The sequence below is a fragment of the Malania oleifera genome, chromosome 1 (genome assembly GCF_029873635.1).
Source record: "Malania oleifera isolate guangnan ecotype guangnan chromosome 1, ASM2987363v1, whole genome shotgun sequence".
NCBI lineage: Eukaryota > Viridiplantae > Streptophyta > Magnoliopsida > Santalales > Ximeniaceae > Malania > Malania oleifera.
The window spans coordinates 33,205,359-33,228,325 of record NC_080417.1 but is presented as its reverse complement, the minus strand read 5'-3'; the positions used below and the strand labels follow the sequence as shown (position 1 = coordinate 33,228,325).

At 37.5% G+C, this 22,967-nt stretch overlaps 2 protein-coding genes across 2 annotated transcripts in view; one reads left to right on the top strand and one right to left on the bottom strand.

Annotated features, from left to right (window-relative positions):
• The first annotated feature begins 3,364 nt into the window (after positions 1-3,364).
• Positions 3,365-4,615, top strand: LOC131156318 (uncharacterized). The gene is made up of 2 exons (XM_058109947.1): positions 3,365-3,455; positions 3,735-4,615. Exons 1-2 carry the CDS (start codon positions 3,365-3,367, stop codon positions 4,613-4,615), a joined length of 972 nt encoding a protein of 323 aa, XP_057965930.1.
• Positions 4,616-11,935: 7,320 nt separating this feature from the next.
• Positions 11,936-22,967, bottom strand: part of LOC131165764 (U-box domain-containing protein 5-like) — a 40,062-nt gene continuing 29,030 nt past the window's right edge. The window contains exons 4-6 of the mRNA XM_058123810.1: positions 15,791-15,898; positions 13,351-14,510; positions 11,936-12,978 (exon numbers count right to left, since the gene is read on the bottom strand). Of these exons, the coding sequence (XP_057979793.1) occupies positions 12,168-12,978; positions 13,351-14,510; positions 15,791-15,898 (2,079 nt within the window). The 3' untranslated portion in view covers positions 11,936-12,167. The remainder of the gene's footprint in view (positions 12,979-13,350; positions 14,511-15,790; positions 15,899-22,967) is intronic.

Sequence of the window (22,967 nt, the reverse complement as noted above, 5' to 3'; positions counted from 1 at the left end):
TTGGAGGACTCAGGTGTACTCCGAGGAATCACTCCGGTTCTTAAGTAAATGGAAGGCTCTGAATTGCAACAGTAGAAAGAAGTAGAAATAAGTGTGATGCTTACCTCTTCTCAAGTCCCTTTTTATAATGGGGGAGATTGACCCTCCATCAATTCAGCATTGATAGGCATTATTGTACTTGTGGGGCTTATAGAAGTTTTATGGGTATTTATGTGAAGGTTTTAAGTATAGTCTTGTAACCATTCCCTCTCATGAATGTGTGTACAGTAAAGTTTGCATGTCGGTTATGTAGAGGGGTTTAATGGTGGTTTCGTAACCGTTCTTCCTTTTGAGTGAGAATATTTTGGGTATATCAAGTGCTTTAGCCAAAAAATTTTGGAGGGGTACTTTTATAAAATTTCCCTACTATCAGCTCTTTAGCTTGTTAGTTTGTTTAAGAGAGATATAAGAAGTGGGGAAGAGAGGGAGGAAAGAGAAAAAAAAGAACAATTTTTTTTAAAAAAAGTAAAACTAAAATTATAAATACCAAAGAAATAGGAGTTTTTTACCTAAATATTAACAAAAAAATATAAAAAACACAAAAATAGATAAAATGCATAATATTTATGAAAACATACCCAACTGAAAGTCGGTTTGGGTTTTGACACCAAAAAGCAGCCGCAACTTTTCAATTGAAAATAAAATAAAATAAAGGGGGCTGGGGAAAGGCATGAGGGAGAGATGGAGGGGGGTGGGGGGGCCTAGGGGGAAGGGAGATTGAGGGGAGAGGAGATTTAATTAGAATGTTAGACCTAAATAATAAAAAAAAAAGAAGGTGAGGGGACTTACATGCATGCGTGGAGGGGCAGGGAGAGAAGGGGGGGTCGAATTTTTTTTTTTTTTTTTAAAAAGGGACCAAACTGACCTTTGGTAAGTCAGTTTGGTGATTAACCCATACATATCAATTTGATTTCAATTTTTTTTTTAGCAAAATAAATGTGAAGTCTAAAACTTATATATGTATAGATTGGTATGTTACTTAATATAAGTTTATATTTCAAAATACAGAAATTTAAATTTAAGATTTCAACTTCAATTTACTTGAACAGTAACTCTGTATTTGGGAGTATAAATTTAAAACCTTATATGAATTCAAGCACAAATTTAGATAAAATATAATATAATTTATATTATTTTAAAAAAAACTCACGAAAATATAATATAAAATTATATTAAGTAAGACCTAAGTGATTGGGATAGTTTATCTAGGTAAAAAGTCAAGGGCAATCCGGGGGCAAAATCGTCAGCGTTCACGTCAGTGTTTTAATTTGGACTGAAAGAAATCACAATTGTAGCACGGGATGCACATTACTATGTGAAGCAGAGGGAGAGAGGAAGATTAAAGTAAGAATGATGCATGCAAATTTACTTATTTTTTGTAATAGTCACAAGATATGTACTAATTACAAATTTGAAATTAACAAGTTATTGTTAAGTAAATTTTGTTTTATTTTATTAATTTTAGCAATTTGGTATATCGATTCTATATTCAACTTTAACATTCTTTTCTTATCATTCCTATTTCTTGCCTTGTTCCAGTTGTTAATAATTTATTATTTAAAGATGAGTTTTGTGATTATAAAACTATAAGGGGACTTCTGCATGCATGCACAGGAGGGGCATGGAGAGAGGTGGGGTCGGGCTAAATTTTTTTTTTTTTAAAAAAGGGGAAGCATAATAAAAAAAATAAAAAAACAGAGGTGAGGGATAGGTGTCGGGAGGGGGAGAGAGGAGGAGGGGGAGAGAGAGAAGAGGGGGGGCTCGCCTAACAGTTGCATGCATGCGTACGTGAATAGTATCCAAACTAACTATTGGAAAGTCGGTTTGGTATTAAAAAATTAATTCATGTGCTTTTGCATGAATGAATAGTGTCCAAATCAACTTTTGGAAAGTCGATTTGGTATTAAAAAATTGGATGTATGAATAGTGTCCAAACCAACTTTTGGAAAGTCGGTTTGGTATTAAAAAATTAATTCCTGTACTCCGGCATGTATGAATAGTGTCCAAATCGACTTTCCAAAAGTCGGTTTGGTATTAAAAAATTAATTCATGTACTCCTGCATGTATCCAAACGGACTTTCCAAAAGTTGGATTGGTATTAAAAAATGAATGAATAGTGTCCAAACTGACTTTTGGAAAGTCGGTTTGGTATTAAAAAATTAATAGTGTCCAAACTAACTTTTGAAAACTTGATTTGGTATTAAAAAAAGTAATTCTGTCGTGCATGCATGCGTGTGTACGTAAAAAAATCAAAATTGACTTTCCAAAAGTCAATTTTGTTATGCTAGTCCCCTATGTATTTGTTCATCATCCCTCAGCCATTACTCAAGCTTTCTCTTGTTTCATTTATTTGTTGATCCTCCAACCTTCTTATCACCTTGCAGATAAACTCTACTTTTGATAAGTCATAATGACGTCAAATTCATTAGCTAACAAAGTTACGGTCTTATTATATATTGACGGTGAGATTATTCATAAATCAACCGGTATTGAGTACAACGCTGGGCCAACAAAAGCCATTCGAGTTCGAAGGAGGATGAAGTTAGAAAGTTTGAAACGCAAAATATATGAAGGATTAGATATTGCTCCAAAGGAGTACATGTTAGAACTAACATCGAGATATCCACAACGACGGGGTGGTGGAAATTTGTTCTACATTGATGTCCCAATAAAAAATGATGCAGACGTCCTAATTGTGTTGGACCCGCAAAGTTCTTGTCCGGACATATATGTAGTTGATATTTTTGTTAATCGCAGTCCTCAAAGTAGTAGTATGGGTGGAGCCCCAATTTTGTAGGGGGAAGCATTCATCCTTTCTCAACCATATACCGAATATGGTACCGGTGAGACAAGCAGACTATTTGATCACCTTTCACAAGTGACTGTGGTGTTAGATTTGAATGACGTCCCCCGTACATCATTTCAGCCAGAATTCTTGACAACAGAGCTTCGACGTGAGGATTCTACCTTGTAGGGATTCAATGTGGGAAGCAATTATTATCACGAAGCAGAACAATCAACAAAGTATAGGCATGACCAAAGTTCAGCTGGAGTTGTGTCCATACCAGACTTCCAAACAGTTCTATCTATTGTTATGAATGAGAGGGGGGCATACACGGTCTGGCCAATGCAACCTGATATGGATTACGACTGTGAATTTGAGGAAGAAGAGGATATAGAAGAGGATTTTGAATAGGCAGATGCAGGGGTAGATGAACCTGGTGGACAAAATGATAATGGCGTTCACCATGAAGAATTTGTGATGCCTCCTCATAACACACATGTCGGTCACAGGAGGGTACGCGACGTGTAGCCGTTAGTGTATATGGTTGATGTTGAATCCGGTCATTTTAGAACTGAAGTTGAAAGTTCACTCAAGGGCACCCGATGGGATGGTGTCTCGAAATTTAGGAAAGGTATGATTTTCAACACGAAGGATGACCTCATTCACTCCGTGCACGTCCACCATGCGCAAACACACCACAACTTTAAGGTGGTGCAATCCACCCCAACAACATGGATGGTTAGGTGCAATGCAGATGAGAGCTGTGTTTGGCGGTTGCGCGCAACTCAATGTAAAAAGCATGGGCTGTTTGAAATTACACAATACATAGGGCCACATACATGCATAAACGAGACTCTCTCGTAGGACCACCCATAACTGAAGTCTGGCTTAGTTGCAAATGAAATCGTAGAAATTATCAAAAGTGACGCCGGTGCTTCTATTGCAGCTTTGCAAACACACTTGAGGTCAAAGTACCAGTACCATGCATCGTACAGAAAGGTATGGCTCGGGAAGCAAATGGCAGTTGCAAGGGTGTTTGGAGATTGGGATATTTCATATCAACTGCTTCCAAAGTGGATGCATGCTATGTGTGAAATAAATCCTGGTACAAAGGTGAAGTGGGTGTGGACAGAAATCCCTGATGCTAACAATGTTGCTATTTTGACATGTGTGTTCTGGTCATTTGCAGCATCAATAGAGGGATTTCATCATTGTCCTCCAGTTCTCTATGTGGACGGAACGCACTTGTACGGTAAATATAAAGGTAAATTATTAATTGCAACGGCACCTGATGCAAATCAACAAATATTTATAGTAGCGTTTGCCATCGTTGAGGAGGAGAGTTTGCGCACATGGTCCTGGTTCCTTAAGTGCATTCAAGATGAAGTGACTAATCGCGATAATTTGTGTCTTATATCAAATAGACATGCCGGTATTCTTGCTGCCGTTCTTCAAAACAATGACTGGCAACTGCCACATGCGCACCATTGGTTTTGCTTGCGTCACATTGTTAGAAACTTCAACCAGAGGGTGCACAATACGATGCTCAAGCGAATGGTTGAAATAGCTGGTAGGGAGCACCAAGTTAGGAAATTCAATAGTATGATGGAAAGAATCCTAACAAAGGGTGGGCCAATTGCAAAGTCCTTTTTTGAAGAGATACCTCCTCACATGTGGACGCAATGTCACGATGGTGGTCGAAGGTATGGAAACATGACCACGAATCTTGTTGAATGTTTTAATGCCGTCTTGAAAGGAACTCGTAGTCTACCAATAACGACCATTGTCTAGATGACATTTTATCACGTTGCGCAGTACTTTAGTGCCCAGCGAGATGCCTCTCGCCAAGCAATGGAGTCGGGGAATGGTTACACGCCACATATGTTGTTGCAAATGCAGAGGAGGGAGATGGCGTATGTTGGACATAAGGTTATCGACTTCAACATTGAAAGGGGGTTGTTCATCATTCAAACTGCACCGCGGCCACCAAATAAGGGTCGAAATATTCAAACAGTTGACATAAAGGGACGTCAGTGTACATGTGGGAAGTGGCAAAATCTACACTACCCTTGTTCTCACTTGTTAGCTATCTGTGGTGCAAGGAGATTGGGGTACAGAAGCTATATTGACCCTTGTTTCATGGTATATGAGCATTATGCGACATATGCGATGGACTTCATTCCTGTCCTCCATGAACAATATTGGACGGATCCAGTAGCGCCAATATTATACGGTAATTGACATTTTCTTAGGCAGAAAGGACGCCCTAAAAGTTCGAGACTGGGTAACGAAATGGATGTACGAGAGGGCAGTTGGAGGATGCGGTGCGAGTTTTGCCACGAAGAGGGTCACAACCGCAATCAATGTCCAAGGAGGACTGGAGGTCATGACAATGCTGGACCATCATAATACATTCAAAATATGTACTTAATGTGTATTGTACTTGAAATTTGTGAGTTGCCACTAAGCTTTTTAGCTTTTGAAATTAGTGAGTTGTGCTCGAGTTCTATTTCGTTGTTCAATTTCGTTATTAATTTATTTCATGGTCAATTTATAATTATAAATTTCAAAAAATTTCGTACAAAAAATTTATATACAATTTTTTTATTAAATATGATTATTATTATTCATTGCTCAAAAAAAAAAAAATTAAAGTATACATGCATAATAATCTACTCTTGCGTCACTAAGTCCCACATGGTCGCGGCCTCCTTTGTCTCGGCGGTTGTTGGCGTTGTTCTTGCGGAGGTTGACGTTGCCTTCTACGATGTCCAGCTGCCCCTTCCACACCATCATTACCTTCAACTGTTGGAGGGATATGTTCCTCTAGTCCAGCATCAACCGACCCCCCATCAACGAAAATATCGAATGGGATCGAAGATGAGCTCGGAAATTGGTGGTATTGTTGTTCTTCCCGATACATTGGAGGTGGGTCGCTTTGTGTGGACTGCAGAGCCTCTGGATGGTATGGTGTACTGGTGGATGCCCCGTACTGATGCTGATAACCCCCATATGGCATATGGGAAGAAGAAGCCTCTACATGCCATATGAAGGTCTATGCCGGTGTGAACTACGGTGTTAATGCTCCCCAACCACCTTCTGTCCATTGGGATGGTTGGGTGGGAGCCCCCCCTCAACTTTAACACGCCCCCCTCCAAGGCTCCGGCGAGGTCCACCACGACCTTTTCTATGCGACGCCTGGTCAGTAGTTGTGACATCATCATCCGATTCAGAACCCTCCGCGTTTGCGCGGTGAGACCTATGAATTGATCGGCGAGCTTCCTCAACCACAAACTGCATACATGCCTCTGCAATTGGTCTAGCGGGACATGTCGAGACATAGTCTGATAAGTGGATGGTCCCCATCATATGCTCCTACAACAAAATATGTTGGACACAGTGTTAATGATATAAAACGAGTCTGTTTTTTACATTCGTTCAGTTATTTTTTCAATCACCACTGTCATGCGTAAATTGGCGGTTCTACTCACGTAGCGAATCGTGATGGATCAGTACCAGTCATTATATTCATCTTCCACCAATGGAGGTGTATGCCTAGGGATATGTAGATGGCATTGTCCAGTCTGTGTTGCCACATGTGGAGGGTACGCTCGTACTTAGTGCGAAAGTTGATTTGATGACTACCGCGTTGGTCACGGTCGTGTAGATCCAAATGATGGTTGTTGGGGTCATAACCTGTCTGAGCTGGACGAGGGATTTGCTGCCTCAGCCTGAACTGCCGTATTACACGATCCGGCAAGTGTCACTCCATGATCTGAAAGCAAATCATAGGAGTGCGAACAAGCCAAACTTGAACACCTATGAGGCACATAGGGGGTAGATTCGCGTAGACATCCGCAGTGTACGACATCCATATAAACTGCTAACAATGAATTTATGTCAGAAAATTACCACGAATAGTAAACGTTCCGAATCCATATTGAACAATTCAAATGAAATAAATACGATATTACCTGGTCCTCACACATCATATCAATGTCATATCGATAGGACCGCAAAGTATGTTGAGGGACGTGTATGGCATGAAATGAAGCTCACCATCTGACCGCAAGTGGGAACGGCCATCGTCGACATCAGTAGGCAAATGTGGCATGCCAACTATAATTGGAGCAAGAAAGGGCATGCGCTTCCATGCCCAAACCTGCAAGAGGAATAGCGCACCTCCAATTGATTGCGTTTGCACACGACCAACTTGGCACATTTCTCTGTACAACCATGCAAGTGCAGCGCTACCCCAGCCATACGTCGATGCCCTCTCCAAGTCACTCAACAGAGGGAGGAACATCAGCGATGCATAGTGTTGTGACTTGTTCACGAATAACAAGCCGCACATTAGACATAGTATGTACACTCGAGTGTACTGCAATACGACCTCCTCAGATGCTTCATCAGGAAGATCAGGTAAGTTCCCGTCCATGCATGTCATAGACAAGGACGCGCTGTTTCGTCCGCTCCGGCCAGTGGGGGGGTTGCATCCGAGTAGGCTTTGACACAACATCTCCCAGTTTTGCTGCATCGTGCCCGTAACAACGTCGCCATCAATAGGTAATCCTGTGATGATTGTGACATCCTGCAACGTTATCATCGCCTCGCCGCAAGAAAAATGAAATGTGTGTGTCTCAGGCCTCCAACGCTCCAACAATGCACTAATTAAATGATGGTCTAAGTGAATATACCGAATCTGGTACAGTGGATAGAGCCCTGCTCGTTGAATCCACGGAATGCTTCTAGGATAGGCATGCCACATGGTTTCTAATGTGCGCACACACTGACGCCCTTTAAAAGCGTTAGAATGATCCTCTTCCCATGCCCTATAGGAAGGATGTCAATCCCAATGTCAATATAGATGATACAAGTGGACCAAACTTCATCTCTAAGTGTTAAATATAATGGGGAGTGTGCAAACAAAATAAATATTTTTGATAAAAAAAACTAATGCAAATAATGCAACTGCAGAAGTGATAGTAGATGAGAGCAGTTGGAAGATGATATGAATATATATAGAGAAAAAATTCACCAAACCGACTTTTGAAAATTTGGTTTTGGTCACTTTAAAAAAAATTGAAATTAAAAAATTTGAACACCAAACCAGTCCTTTTTAAAAAAAAAAAAATTCAGCCCCCCCCCCTCTCTCCTTGCCCCTGCTATGGCTGCTGCCGTGCATGCATGCAGAACTTTAACACCAAACCGACTTTTCAAAAGTCGATTTGGTTCCTTCTAAAAAAAAAAAAATTTCGCCCCCCCTCCTTCTCTCACTGCCCCTCCACGCATGCATGTAAGTCCCCTTATCCTCTTTTTTTTGTTTAGTCTAACAATCTAATTAAATCTCCTCTTCCCTCAATCTCCCTTCCCCCAGCCCCCTCCGGTCCCCAAACCTCCTTCTCTCCCTGACGCCTTTCCCCAGCCCCTTTATTTTATTTTTTTCATCTCTCCTGACGCCTTTCCCCAGCCCCTCAATTGAAAAGTTGCGGCTGTTGTGTGTGTTAAAACCCAAACCAACTTTTGGAAAGTCGGTTGGGTATATTTTCGTAAATATTATGCATTTTAACTATTTTTGTGTTTCTTTTTTGTTAATATTTAGGGAAAAAAACTCGAGTTTTTTACCAAAATATTATTAAAAAAAATCAAAAAACACAAATATGTAAGAAATTGGAAAATTTTACATAAATGTACCCAACTGACTTTCCAAAAGTCGGTTTGGGCTTTTTTTTTTTTTTTTAAAAAAAGTTAGCCGTAATTCTTGACTTCCAAAATAAAGAACCGACTTTCCAAAAGTCAGTTTGGGCTTTAAAAAAGAAAAAAAATTCATCCGCAATTCTTGACTATAAAAATAAAAAATATAAATTGAGAACCTACTTTTCAAAAGTCACCCTCCCCAAAAACCAAATCCCAACCCCCTACCCAAAATCAAATAATAATATATATATTGTTTTTAAATTAAATAATAATAAAATATATTTATTTTTAAAATTTTAAGATTTAAATAAAAATTTGTAAATAAAAAAAAATTAGTGTCATTTAATATAAAAAATATTTTCTACCTTTTAGTTATTTTTCAAATGAATTAAAAAAAGTAAATTAATTTTTTAATTTCAAAATATTATATAGAAATGAATACAATAACAAAAAAATTGAAATAATTTACTTTTGAGAATAATAAGACAAAAATGACATCTTACTTCCTAATTACATAAAAAAATTATTTTAAAAAACTAACTTCCATTTTTTTTTTCCCAAAATAGAAAATTTATTTTTAATTTTAATTAATCTTTCCTTTTCCCGCTATTCTACTTTTCTTTCGAACCAAATAGGACCAATGTACTACAATGGAATCTATCATTTCTTCTACTAGCACAGCCTGAAGGGAGCTGTGTGGGGCAACATCATTTGGGCTCATTCCATCTCCAAGAACCTCATCAACTGGGTCGCCCTTGACCCAACCATCTACCTATCCATGCCCTTCGACATAAATGGGTGTTGGTCCGGATCTGCCACCATGCTCCCGGGCAATAAACCCGTCATCCTCTACACTAGACTCGACCCCCAAAACAGACAGGTCCAAAACTACGTCGTACCCGCTAACCTATCTGACCCGCATCTCTGTGAATGGATCAAACCCGACAACAACCTCCTTGTGGTTCCCACCCTGAACATGAACACGAGCGGGTTCTGTGACCCGACCACGGGCTAAATCGGGTGAGACGAGCATTGGAGAATGGTCGTCGGCAGCTGAAGGAAGCACTGGGGTATGACCTACTTGTACCAAAGCAGAGATTTCGTGAATTGGGTCAAAGCGAAACACGTACTCCACTATACTCCGAAAATCGAAATGTGGGAATGCCCGAATTTTTACCCAGTTGTGGTGCTCGGGCGGCCCGGGTTGAACGCATTGGTGATGGGAGAACATGTGAAACACGTGTTATAATTTTTTTATTTCTTTACATTTTTCTTCCATTCCATTATTTCATTCTAATTGTTTTTTTGTGCCTAGATTTTTGTACAAGTTTTTTGTTTTGTTTTGTTTTTTTAATCCAAACTGACTTTTGAAAAGTCGGTTAGGTAAGAAATATTTTTAAAATTTTCCTATGTAAAATATATATCAAATAATATGTTAAATAAATTTTCCATTCTTAATTATATATTAAATAATTTTTTTATGTAATTAGGAAGTAAAATGTCATTTTTTGTCTTAATATTCCTAAAAGTAAATTATTTCAATTTTTTTTTTTGTTATTGTATTCATTTTTATATAATTTTTTGAAATTAAAAAATTAACTTACTTTTTTTTTTAATTCATTTGAATAATAAATAAAATGTAAAAAAATATTTTTGTATTAAATGACACTTAAAAATATATTTTTTATTTATAAATTTTTATTTAAATATTAAAATTTGAAAAATAATATATATTTTATTATTATTTAAATTTAAAAAAATTTATGATTCCCACTTTCAAGGGGGGAGGCAGAAGCAGAACAGGGGGGATTTGAAGTAAAAAACTCATTTATTTGGAGTCACATGGATTTGTCAGCTCACCTCCGCGCATCCCATGTGGGACTCACACGCCAACGGCCACGAATTCCACTCCGCTTCCTATTCGCCAAGTGGGAATTCGTGGGCGACCTAGTTGATGAAGTCCTTGGAGATGGAGTGAGCTCAACCGATGTTGTCCCACACAGCTCCCTTCGGGCTGTACTGGTAGAAGAGATGATAGATTCCATTGTAGTACATTGGTCCTATTTGGTTCGAAAGAAAAGTAGAATAGTAAGGAAAGGAAAGATTAATTAAAATTAGAGACAAATTTTCTATTTTGGGGAAAAAAATGGTAGTTAGTTTTTTTAAATAATTTTTTTTTATGTAATTAGGAAGTAAGATGTCCTTTTTATCTTATTATTTTCAAAAGTAAATTATTTCAATTTTTTTGTTATTGTATTCATTTTTATATAATATTTTGAAATTAAAAAATTAATTTACTTTTTTTAATTCTTATGAAAAATAAATAAAATGAAGAAAATATTTTTTATATTAAATGACACTAATTTTTTTTATTTACAAATTTTTATTTAAATCTTAAAATTTTAAAAATAATATATATTTTATTATTATTTAAATTAAAAATAATATATATATTATTATTTGATTTTGGGTGGGAGGTTGGGATTTGGTTTTGGGGGGGGGGGGGTAACTTTTGAAAAGTAGGTTCTCAATTTTTATTTTTTATTTTGATAGTCAAGAATTGCAGCTGAATATATATATATTTTAAAGCCCAAACCGACTTTTGGAAAGTCGGTTCTTTATTTTGAAAGTCAAGAATTGCGGCTAATTTTTTTTTTTTAAAGCCCAAACCGACTTTTGAAAAGTCGGTTGGGTACATTTATGTAAAATTTTCCAATTTCCTACATATTTGTGTTTTTTGATTTTTTTTTTTATAATATTTTGGTAAAAAACTCAAAGAAATAGTGTGAGAGTGAATAAAAGGACTAGGATAAAAAATTATGTGTCTCGAGATTCTGGAGCATAGCTGTTTGGCAACTGTTGGTGGCTGTAGTAGGGGTTTTTCGTAAGCAGGTGTTGCAGGTATTCAAGGTGGGGTAATTCTCTAGATGCCAAAAACAGATTAAGTAATTTAGGAATTTCTTCAGCATTGTGATGTCTCCGCTGTCGCCGAAAATTCGTTAAGCTTAGTGGTGTTTCGAGGGGAGTTTAGTCAGCTGGGTGGTCTTTGGGTGTGAACTGACTGCTGGGCGAGAGATTTTTCATCAATAGTACATCTTTGGGGGAATTTAGAGAATTAATTAGACAAGCTTTAATTCTACCCTTGTCTTCCCTGAGCTCTTCTTGGTTGATTTCAATGCTTGTTTTAAATTTAAATAGAGAGAAAGAGAGAGAATTGCAAAGTTATGTCCTTTGGGTTTCCTAACTATTAGCTAGATGAAAATCTCGCAAAATAGTTGCTTGAGTTGAAATTTTGAGAAAGAAATTTTTCTTCAAGTCTTCTACTTCTCCAGGGTCACTAAATTTTGAGCTCTTTGGGGTTTTGGGTCTGCGCACATATGCTTCGGCTGTGGGAGTGAGTGCAGACACAGAGAGTGCTTAAGGAAATCTTTCTTTCACTCCTTCAAAGGAGTGAAGCGCAAATAGCGCAGCCTTTATACAAATTGCTAGAAAATTATTAAAGAAACTGAGTTTCCTAATCTTTATACAATGACATAACGCACTTCAATCCTCCCTCAACCTAAATACTGCCCATGACAATTAACCTCAATCCTCCCCTTTAATTCAGGCTAGAAGAAACAGAGAATTTTGGCCAGCACGCACCATGTTATTCACCGTGATGAGAAGGTTGGGCGATGAATTTGAAAATATGGAATTTATGTCTTCTTTTTTGATGGAGAGAAGTCGGTTTTGAGAAAATTCTTCCAAAAAATCCAGAAGTCTGGGTAGATGACGACGGTTTCTTCTCATTAGAGTTGTCACCAGAATCCACAGAGATATCAAGGTCAGATCCAGGGTGCTCTTGTACATCAGTATGATCAAAATCCCTTAGAACTCGGAGCAATTCCAGTGCACTTGCTCTTCCCCTTTCACTTCCATTGACAGATATATCAAAAAGGGAAGAGACAACACACTCTTTCATGACCAACTCACAATATTGAACACGTTGGGAGCATAACGAAAGGAGAGTGGCCGATGCATGCTCTTGATCCTCATGACTGCCATTCTCAAGTATTTCAGCAATGGATGCAATGCATCCATTAGTATCAGCAACAGAAACCCTAGCCTCTTCAGTCTTACACAGATTGCTCAAAATAATTATACAATATTTTGCAAGAGAACTATCAGCCATAAGAGGAACCAATTTTGGGATGCACCCTAACGATGCAATAAGGGAACAAACATCAATATTTGATGACAAGTTATATAGAATTTTAACAGCAGGCTCTCGGAGTTCTCTGGTCTGGGTGAGGATCTTTAAGACGGAATTAACAGCACCAGATGCTGTAATTTTAGATAAACAACACTGGTGGCTAGATAGTACTTCTATTATGGTAAGGGCTTCTTTAGCTACTTCTGAATCGAAGAGAGATGCCAACAGAGTAAATGCATCTTCTTGTAAGCACTGTTCTCCGCTCCTGCATAAAGCAGCACAAAGCAGATTATCATTAGGTTTTTTCCCATTTTATGCCCCACCAACCCTCAGCATGGGTTGGGTCCTACTTGGGAAGGGAGGGATTGGACCAAAAATTTATCCCAAATGATAGTGAAACAAAAAAAATATACACAGATCCATGTATAAATTAAGTATGATCCTGAACTAAAGGTAAAACTTTTGAGTAGCAAGGAATGCTGTGTTACCCAACAATTATCATTTTATCAGGACAAGGAAATCATACTGAAATTGAGGTGAAATTTAGGAGGCATCTTCTGTGAGATTATATGCAACAATGGCAGCATGATCACAAGATATGCCCATGGTACAAATGTGTACCAGAAAAAAAAAATACCTGCTTTTTCTCATAAATGCCAGTAACAACTGAGTTCCAGATTTCTGAGCTTTTACATCATGCAGATCTTGTGCATCTTTCAAGAATTTTATAAGTGGGCCAACAAGATTCTCAGAAGACATAGAATAACAAGCTCGATCACTGCCAACCAAATAATTTTTTAGACCTTCAACTGCCTTGCATTGGGAATCCCATGAAAGCGCAGCAAGTTCACATAGATACTCTGGCTCTGTATCATGCATATTTCCATCATAAGGTTGAAATTTGTGAGCATGTCCACTAGAACACACTGGCACCAAACCTGAGCCATTCATAACCTTAACATGTGAAGAATCTGAACTGAAGCTAGTATCTATAGATCCAAGTGACACATCAACAAAATCCATTTGACGACATATGTCATTCATTGAGCTGCCAAAGCTAGCAATGGAAATAGAAGAAGCTTCCCAGGAGTTATGTACCATTGTTTGTATACGTGGGTCAGGAATGATGACTCCATTCTCAACACACCATTTTAAAATTAGATCCTTCATAACAGTGTTTGGCATCATTGACAGATGGGGCAACTTTTTCTGAGTTTTTGGACAAATATCATTACCCTCGCAAAACCACTTTTCTATACACATCCTTTCAAATGTTTGTCCAGAAGCAATGACAACAGGTTCATACATCAATTTTAAAGATATGGGGCATATAAATTCCTGTGGAGGTATGGAACTGCTCAAGATATCAGTTTGAGCCTTATTTTTTCCATATTCTACACAAGAATCCTCTTTAACAGTGGTGCAAAGAGAACTTCTATAAGAGAATGATTCTTCATGCTGAAGACCTGTGTCCTGTATTTGATCTCCCAAAAGCAGTTTTCCATGCTTCTTCAGAAGATACAAAAGACGATTTAGCATCTTCTTCTTTGTTTGTTCCCTATCACTGACTTTATCCAATAGCTTCTTAATGGATCTTCTCTCCACCAAGAGAGCCCTCGAGGAATTAATATGCAGCTTTGAAACAGCAAGTTTAAGAGGTTCAATATCAGAATTTTCTCTTGAATCTAATGCAGGTGTGTCCTGATGGAAAAATGCAAACACAGCCTTTCCTGCCTCTTCTTCACGTGAGTCCAGGACAAATGTTACACCCCTAAGATCCTCAATTATTCCAGATATCTGCAGTTAAAATTAATCAACTCCAACAAGCACTACATAATAAATCGCTCAGATGAAAAGAATACAGTAAAAATAAATTAAGAAAGGCAATAACGTGAAAAAGAAGCTACAGACTGAACGTGTTCTGCTTCACACTACACTATAAAAATGGTAGAGGTTTCCAGTTTTCTTTGCCAGAAGTTATCATTTAGAGGCATGTTTGTGAGGGTGAATCATATAATAGTTAACAGTTGAAAGTTTTTCTGATAGGAACAACAAGTGAACCAGAGAAGCAGGTAAACAAGGACAGATGATTGCAATCACATATTAGTGATAACTTTTCCTTTTCTTTTTCTTTATTTATTTAATTTTTTTTTGGTAGGGGGCAGGGTGGGGAAGGGAGAGGAATTCACACTGTATTACACACATAACTCAAGGAAATGTCTAACCATCTCAGAGTACAGCAAACAAGAGAACACAGACAGACAAACACATTATGCGTGGGGATGGATGCAAATGAGAAGGGGATACCAAAGGCCACGGAGCTGGTTCAACAAGAGTGGAATATTAAAATACTAAGTTGCATGCGCCCAGGAAAGCACATGGATTCAGACAAACACATCATGCGTGGGGATAGATGCAAATGACAAGTGGATACCAACTGTCACTGGGCTGGTTCAACAGTGGAATATTAAAATACTAGTTGCATGCACACAGGGAAATACATGGATTCATGTATTATTTTTTCCTGAAAAGAAAAAACAAATGCAACATGCATGCTGCATTTGGCAGCATGGATTTCGGATCTTAAATTTGGATTTGGGCGGATTTGGACAAATTTCAATACAATTTTATATTACATCTCATCCAAAATCAAACACAAACACAAATCCAAGGTTTCTCTAAACATAGTGACAAGGTAGATGGATGCACATGCAGTGGAGGAGAGACCAAACACTCATAAGGAAGAGTGGAATATTCAAAGCCTAATAAGTCACCAACGTACAATCTACTTTAGTCAGTAGAAAATTGTTATCAAGGTTATCACATGCAAATCAAGTCATTTACAAACAGTGCCTATAACCCACATGGTGGGTATCCCTGAAATTGATGAGAGGGTATAACAAGTCAAAAGAATATTTTGTAAACAATCCAGGACTCAAATGTTCTTGCCCATGCATTTTCTACATGGTTGGTTCAATAAACAAAGAAAAATGAAAAATGAAAACAAGATAACATGATTTGCAACAATTGAGATGGTATATACATATCATGGTGCTCAGAAAGTCAACTTCACCAACCTGTACTTGCAACATTACTGAAACCATGTTCTGAACTTGGCCCAAACAGTGCACTAAACGGTCCCTTGATCTTTCACATCTTGAGGCTATTTTATTGCCTGTCATTGCCTGAATATATTTTCAAGGCATTATCAATCATATCCTAAGAGGAAACCAGCTAAATACTTAATGGATGAAATCAAACATGAAGGGAAAAAAGATATTTTTATCACAGTAGAAAATCAAGAATTTAAATTTCAATGTCAACTAAAATTTTGAGGCTTCAGAGGAATAGAAATTTCAACGGAAATTTCAACATCAGTTTTGATTTTGATTTCCATTTTTTAAAAATGATGGAAATTAATAATAAAATATGGAATTTCTGTATGAAATTTTAGTAACTGTTAATAAACATAATGCAAGATTTAGAACTAAATTACTATAAGTAAAATATATCAATGACAGGTATGTGGAGTATAAGGTACAATAATTACATATAACAACAATATTAAACATATTCATACTCAATTAATATAAAATGAAATTTACAAATCTGTTCAACATGATTTATTTTTGTGAAAACAACTAATTTAGAATTGAGAGGTCAAATAAAATGTTGTAGTTGATATCTGAATTTAATTTTGCATGGATTTTTAAATGTCTTAAAAACCATCATTCAAGTCCTTGTAATAAATATTTTCAATTAAAAGAAGATTTATTCAGACAGAATTTCAATTTGATTTTTGTATCTCTAATTTCAATTTCAAGGAAATTCTGTTCCATAGTCTTTCACAAATTTCCTTCAAATTTCAAATATTTCAATAAGTTTTGGGTAACTTGTGAAAATTTTGATGGAAATTGACTTTAATTTTGATTTTGAGGATGGTGGAACGAGGAAATTGATGGAAATTTCAATAATTTAGTGGAAATTTAAGACCATTTTACTATTAAATGAACCATCTTGTCATTCAAGTAGGGTTCATTATGGAAGCATGTGTCCAAGTAATGCAAGATGAAATTGATTAAGGTGGCCGACTCAAGATAAGAGTCAAATCACTGGGCTGACCAATCAGCATAAATACATAGCCCAATGTAAGCCTCCAATGAATCACATATTAATGGCCACGCAATATTGTTTTCAACTTCTCCAAAAATCGCTAAAGTGTTGATTAGGCATCAGCGCCACTTCAACTCAAGAGAAGAAGGAAAAAAAAAATATATACAAAAACTGCCGGCTCATTTAGTTTTGAAAAACAATTTTCATTTTCCATTTTAGCTTTCTAAAAACTTCAAAAAAGTTAGCTAATTTTTCATTTTATGACATTTGTGTGATATAAGTGAATAACAATAAACAGTTTCGGCACTATTTGCTTGTGAAAACATTTTTTTTCTTCATTTCAAATTTTCCAAATTATATAGAAAAGTTAGAAAACATCTTTTCAACATTTTCTAGATTTCCAACTCTTACTATGTATATGGGAGCATGAAATTCAGATTTTGGACTTTTAATTTGTATGGATTATGTATAAATTTTTTTTTTACATCCATGCAAATCCAAATTCAAGTCCGAAATCCATAATTCTAAATATTACGTAATATAAAAGTTGGAGAATTTGGAAAAATAGTTATTCTTTTTGTGGTAATTTTAGAATCTAAAAATAAAAAATGAAAATTTGTTTCGTACATTTAAACAAACTCTTTATTTTCTACATTTTTAATGCAAATCTCTAAAAATTAAAATATAAGTTTAAATTTTTATAATCCATTAGAAAACTAAAAATTGAAAAAAGAAAAATATTTTCCACAACAAAACAGGCCTTACATTTTAGAATTTGGCCACAGATCAGAATCTCAAACCATATTGGCAGATTCCATTTCCCATCATTAAATAATATATATTTTTAAGCAACCACTTTACCTAAAAGTTGCGTTGTTTGGCTAACAACTTATATCAAGCCTTAACACTCCCCTGCACATACAGCCCAATTGCACAAGGAGAGATAAACAAGCAATGAATAACACCATATTTGGAACACAATAATTTTTTCAACAAACTGCAATAAATGCAAGTGACAAGAATAGAACCCAAGACCTCCTAGCAACCATTGCTCTAATACCATGTTAAGCTACCGCTTTACCTAAAGCTTATGATTTTAAGTTATGGACCAACAATGTCAAGCCTCAACATATATATATATCTGTGTGTGTGTGTGTGTGTGTGTTCACAGACCAAAGGCCTTTTGTTAGCTTTATAAGGCTTAAAATCTTGTTTTGATAATAACAAACAAGAGGAGCTTAACATATTTGGTTAAGTGATGATATTTTAGGACTTAAATATATAACTACAAGGTCAAAAGCTCACAAGGATCAATGAAAGCTTTATACTCCAAAGAAAGGTGATAAAATGAAGCTTAAAAGACATGGATTTAAAGATGATCTATTAAAACTTGAAGATCATGAGAGCATGAATGAGAACTTGTTAAGTCTAATAAACCTTGAAGATCATGAGAGCATGAAGAGAACTTACTAAAAGCTTGAAGACAAGATGGAGCCAAAGAAAGAAACAAGCATGAAGACTTAAGTGCTTAAAATGTCAAAAGTCTTAAGGAAATCTTATGTAAGTACTTCAAGTAACACTCAATATAAAAGCGTTGAAGCTCTTTTAGGAAAAAATTAAAATCCTAGAAACTATTTTTAAAAGACCTTGAAATATGATTTCCAAAGTTATAAATAATGAAGGTCTCAAATGAAAAGAGTTTTCAAAGTCAAACTTAAAAAAAACAAATATTTTTGAAAGCTCAGGCATCTGCCCAAAAACTGTCTAGGCACTGGGGGCCTATATTTGTGTTTTTAAGAAAAAATGGAGCAAAGAGAAAGGAGCCAAGCGGTCCGGTTGGTAGCCTGAAGGGGCATACCTGATATCGGAGGGGCCAAACCTGCTTGAGTTTTTTTTGAAAGGACGGGGGCCTACTAGTGTTAAAACACTTTTGGATTTAACTAAGACAGGCGCCCGGGGGGAGGGGGGAAAAATAGTCGTGCTAGGGGGATGCCACTCGAGGGAGTTTTCTTCACAATTACTTAACGGAAAACCATTTTTACATTTGTTTCTTGGGCTTTCCAATCTTTGTGTTACTGATCAAACACTCCAAGGTAAATTGGGGAAGCACCAGAAATTAACTTTTAACTCGATAAACAATAGCCCCAAAGACAAAGGGGACTTTAATTTCCTTAAAACCAAGAAATATTTCCTGCATCAATCGCAAAAACACTCTGCAAGTACTCTCAATTCTGAAAGCTTTTACTCAATCCTGTTGGTTACTCTCCATGCGTCTGCTGCTTCATTCTCACACAAAAACATTGTGGCTTAACAAGTCTGGGACCAACTTTTGACCCCAGTAAAGTTTTAACTCGGTGGTGATAGCATTCATGAGGCTTCAATTTCGTATATTGAATTTAACAATTGAAAGTGTAAATTGCTGATTGTTGGTACCTAACTTCCTCTTTGAGAGTGTTCTGTGTACACAAGTTCTGTTTTTTCGTTCTGGTCGTTCTGACCGATGTCAGGTTGTGATTGAATCGTTGGGTGACAGAGCGTGAGGGTATCGCTTGGGAGGCCGGCGGTACTTTCAAGCCTATTTGAAAGGCGTAGCGAACGAGGTGGGTTATCACTGATAAAAGACGGTTACTCTAGCCTACTAAAGAGTGTCCAGCGTGGGGTGGGTGTCGTGTAGAAAGGTTCTTTTCGCCCGAAAGGAAACGGATGGTTATGTGGGGACTTGGTTGGTATGGCCCACCGGCGAGGACGTTACGTTAAGTGGGGGATAAAGTGAAACCTCGTTAAAAAAAACCTGTGTGTCACTTTTCGTTTCTTCTCTTTCGTTTCAGCCCACCATTAACTGGTGGTTGTGTTGTTTCACTTTTGATATAAACCACTACGTGGATTTGGAATATTAACATTAAAATAATAAAATAATTTGATTTTGGGATTTGCGCCCATACCCGGCACGTACGTTGGTTGATCAATATCAAACCTGCGGGGGAAAAACCCGACCGGGCTCCGTTGCTTGTTTTTTAAACCCACGATATCAATTTAACGTTTATTTACGTCAAGATTTTACACAAGGGGAGTGGTGGATTTAATTTGTGTTTCATAGTCCGAACTTTCAAATTATCCCTTACAGGGCTGCATTATACCAACTATCCACAGAACGCTATACAACACGCTGGCGAATTGCCAAAAAGTGCCTAATATGAGGGTTGCCGACTTTAAAGTGGAGGTGCTTGGTTGAATGTTTGTTTAAGTTTTGTTGTGGTGGTTGTGTTGGAAGGTTGGCGTTTGGCTTGGCTAAAGAAAAACTAACGTTCCTTTGTTGTACATTAAACAAGAGGTCAGAGGAAGTCATTAAAAACGCCTTAAAACCAAATTTAATAAATCCAAATTCCCCCCCCCGAAGGACAAAACCTCTTAAAATTTCCCCCTCATTATTTATGATTGGGTTTCATGTTGATGATTTCCAAATTGGAACCGATCCATGATCTATAATTCTTTGTGTTCACATAAAATTTCAAAAAAATCTTTACTTCAAGTACAGCTACTAGGACTCACTGCAGTAATGACGGATGCTTGGCTCTCTCAATTGCATTGGTATCAATATCCAGGAGGCTAGCGGCCTGAAATTCTGATGGAATCGAGGGGTCGCAGCTGCTTTTCTATTCGGAAAATCTTGGCGCTTCTAATCACCGCACTTTCCTCCGCTCTGTGCCACCCTTCCGGGCTGCACCTAAACCCTTCATGCAACCGACTCTTATTCCGTAGGAATACCGCACTGCTAGCCCCTCTGAAAAAAGCGGACACGCATAAATATCCACTACCAACCATGAAACCAGTTTTCGAAATTCCCTCGATAGACTTTTCCCATTAGACTTCGCATTTACCAACCCCCAAACCCAATTCCTGCCCTTTTGTGAGGTTACCACCACCCTCCCATTTTTTCTTTGATGAGTGATTTGTGCTTCTGTTTCTTCCCTACACTTCTAGACCAAAAGGAACAAGGCCAACAGGGCCAAAGCAGTTCTTGTGGAGGCGGGACGCACACCCCGCCAAAAGTGCCTCGAGGGGCGTAGTAACGGCACATGACTACTCCCACACACAACTACAAAAGCACTAAAATCCCAAAAATGATCAGGAAGCAAATGGATAGTTCTTCTTTTGAAAGGCCCCCTACCAATAAAGGTTTCCATATCACATTTATTTAAAAAACTACTCGACGAGGGAAATTCAGGGGTGCATCTGCCTGACTAGTTTCCTCAATCTTTTTATTTGAAAAATTGTTCCAAAAGAGATGGACAAGGAAACCATGTTTCTAAACTTTATGCCATTCTTTCCAAGGTTCCTATTTCTCCCACGCCTGCCAGAAAATCCAACAGCAGCACGTCCGTCCCTTGAAGACGTTTCCTCTATTGGCACACGTTTAGGTCCAATATTGAGCACATCCCCATGGTGTGTGATTAACCTTTGAGGACCCAAGATATTAGTGCAGCAACGTTGGTTGCAGAAGAAAGGGCGAGTGGACACTCATCCGTCTGATCCCAACAAAAGCTTAGGGAATTCGGAGATGTATTTGCAAAATTTCTTACCTAAAGTGGGTGTGATCTAAAATGGGACCACACCAAATAAGCGAGTTGACTCCAAAAACACCGATTCTGTATTTCTTAAACGAATCTCTTAGGGCCACTTGTTGTGGACACAACTATTTTAGTTTCCTCTTTTTAGTTTCCAAATAATTCTAAAAAGTGTCTTTTCTTATTTTTTTGTTTCTCCACCAAATTTGCATTTTTTAAAACGGTTGAACCTAAAAGAGCGTGTTTTACCCGGTGGGGCAAACAAATTAGTTTTTTATTTTAATATTAGCTTTGAGGGGACATTAACAACAAGAAGAGGAACTTTGTTTAGAATTTTCCACAATTGATATAAGGTAATATTTGCAGATAAGAAATTTTGGGGCTTGGAATGGAATTATGTGGCTCGAACCCCAAACAACTCCCTCCACTTTATTCACCCACACTACACCCGGTTGATATCCAATTCTATTGCCAATACGAAAAACTAAGACGTTAACAAACTAGACCCTAAATTCACAAGAAGTTCCCCAACTTTCCTATTAGATTGAAAACAAATTGAAAAAAAAAAAACAAAGGTGGACCATTTTTTGGTCATGTGATTTAAAGAATTAGCACTGAAAATTAAAAACTCGTTCTAAAAAGCAAGTGCCCAAACTTTTTTTTCTTATTCATGATTTCCTAATAAATATGTAAAATGAAACAACTGAGGCTTAAATTCTTTTATAAATTTTCTTTTTTGGAAAAACGACAATTGGCCACTGCACCGTGTTTATTCCAACAAACCTAAAAACAGGCCCCTTGAAATTGTCCCGCTAAAGAACTTCAGCACTAAAAGAAAGGCCATACAGCCCACGAACCCAAGCTGTTCCCCCGCACGCATTTCAATCCATTCCCCTCCTAAGTGGAACGCTATCAAAAAATTTGTACTTTGAAGAAAAAAGTTAAACATTCCAATGCCCAGGAACACCATCTGGGGACCACCCAGTATTTGTTGTTTACTTTTTTACCCATTTAGATTGATGAAAGAAACTTAGTAAAACATTCAAAGGGTTGTTTTCCCCTCTTTTCGTGGTGTTTCCATCAGGCAATGCGGATCCCAAATTGCCCCTCATGCCGAAAACCCCCCACCCTCTCCTTTTTCAGCCGAAACAGCAGGACCTCGACTTTAGTTAGTGGAGAGTAGTTAGGGCCCTGTATCACCTTCCCCCCACACACCCAAATCTAGTCAACTTCGTGTGTGGTTAAATGGGTAATATAGCCATTCCCCAATCTGGATACAATCCAATGCATGACTGACAACTATAAAGAGTGACAGCTTTATAGAACCAATATTTCTGTAGGAAACAACTCTGCGCCTGGCCTGGCTACCGACCTTACTGTTACAAAAAATCCCAACTTCCCACGATTCCTTGGCCCTAATACACAATTAGGAACGTGGGTCAGGGGTACACACTGGAGGATTGATTATTATTCCGTTTACAGGGAACCAGCCCTGGTTAGAATAGGTAATTGCTATATCTTGGGATGTAACATATGAAAAACAACACCTCCAATGCGCACAGGAGTGCACAGCTTC

Coding starts and splice junctions, on each gene's coding strand:
- LOC131156318 (XM_058109947.1), top strand. CDS start 3,365: ATGGTTGATGTTGAATCCGGTCATTTTAGAACTGAAGTTGAAAGTTCA. Junction 3,456..3,734: donor TGTCTCGAAATTTAGGAAAG/GTATGATTTTCA, acceptor ATGAAATCGTAG/AAATTATCAAAAGTGACGCC.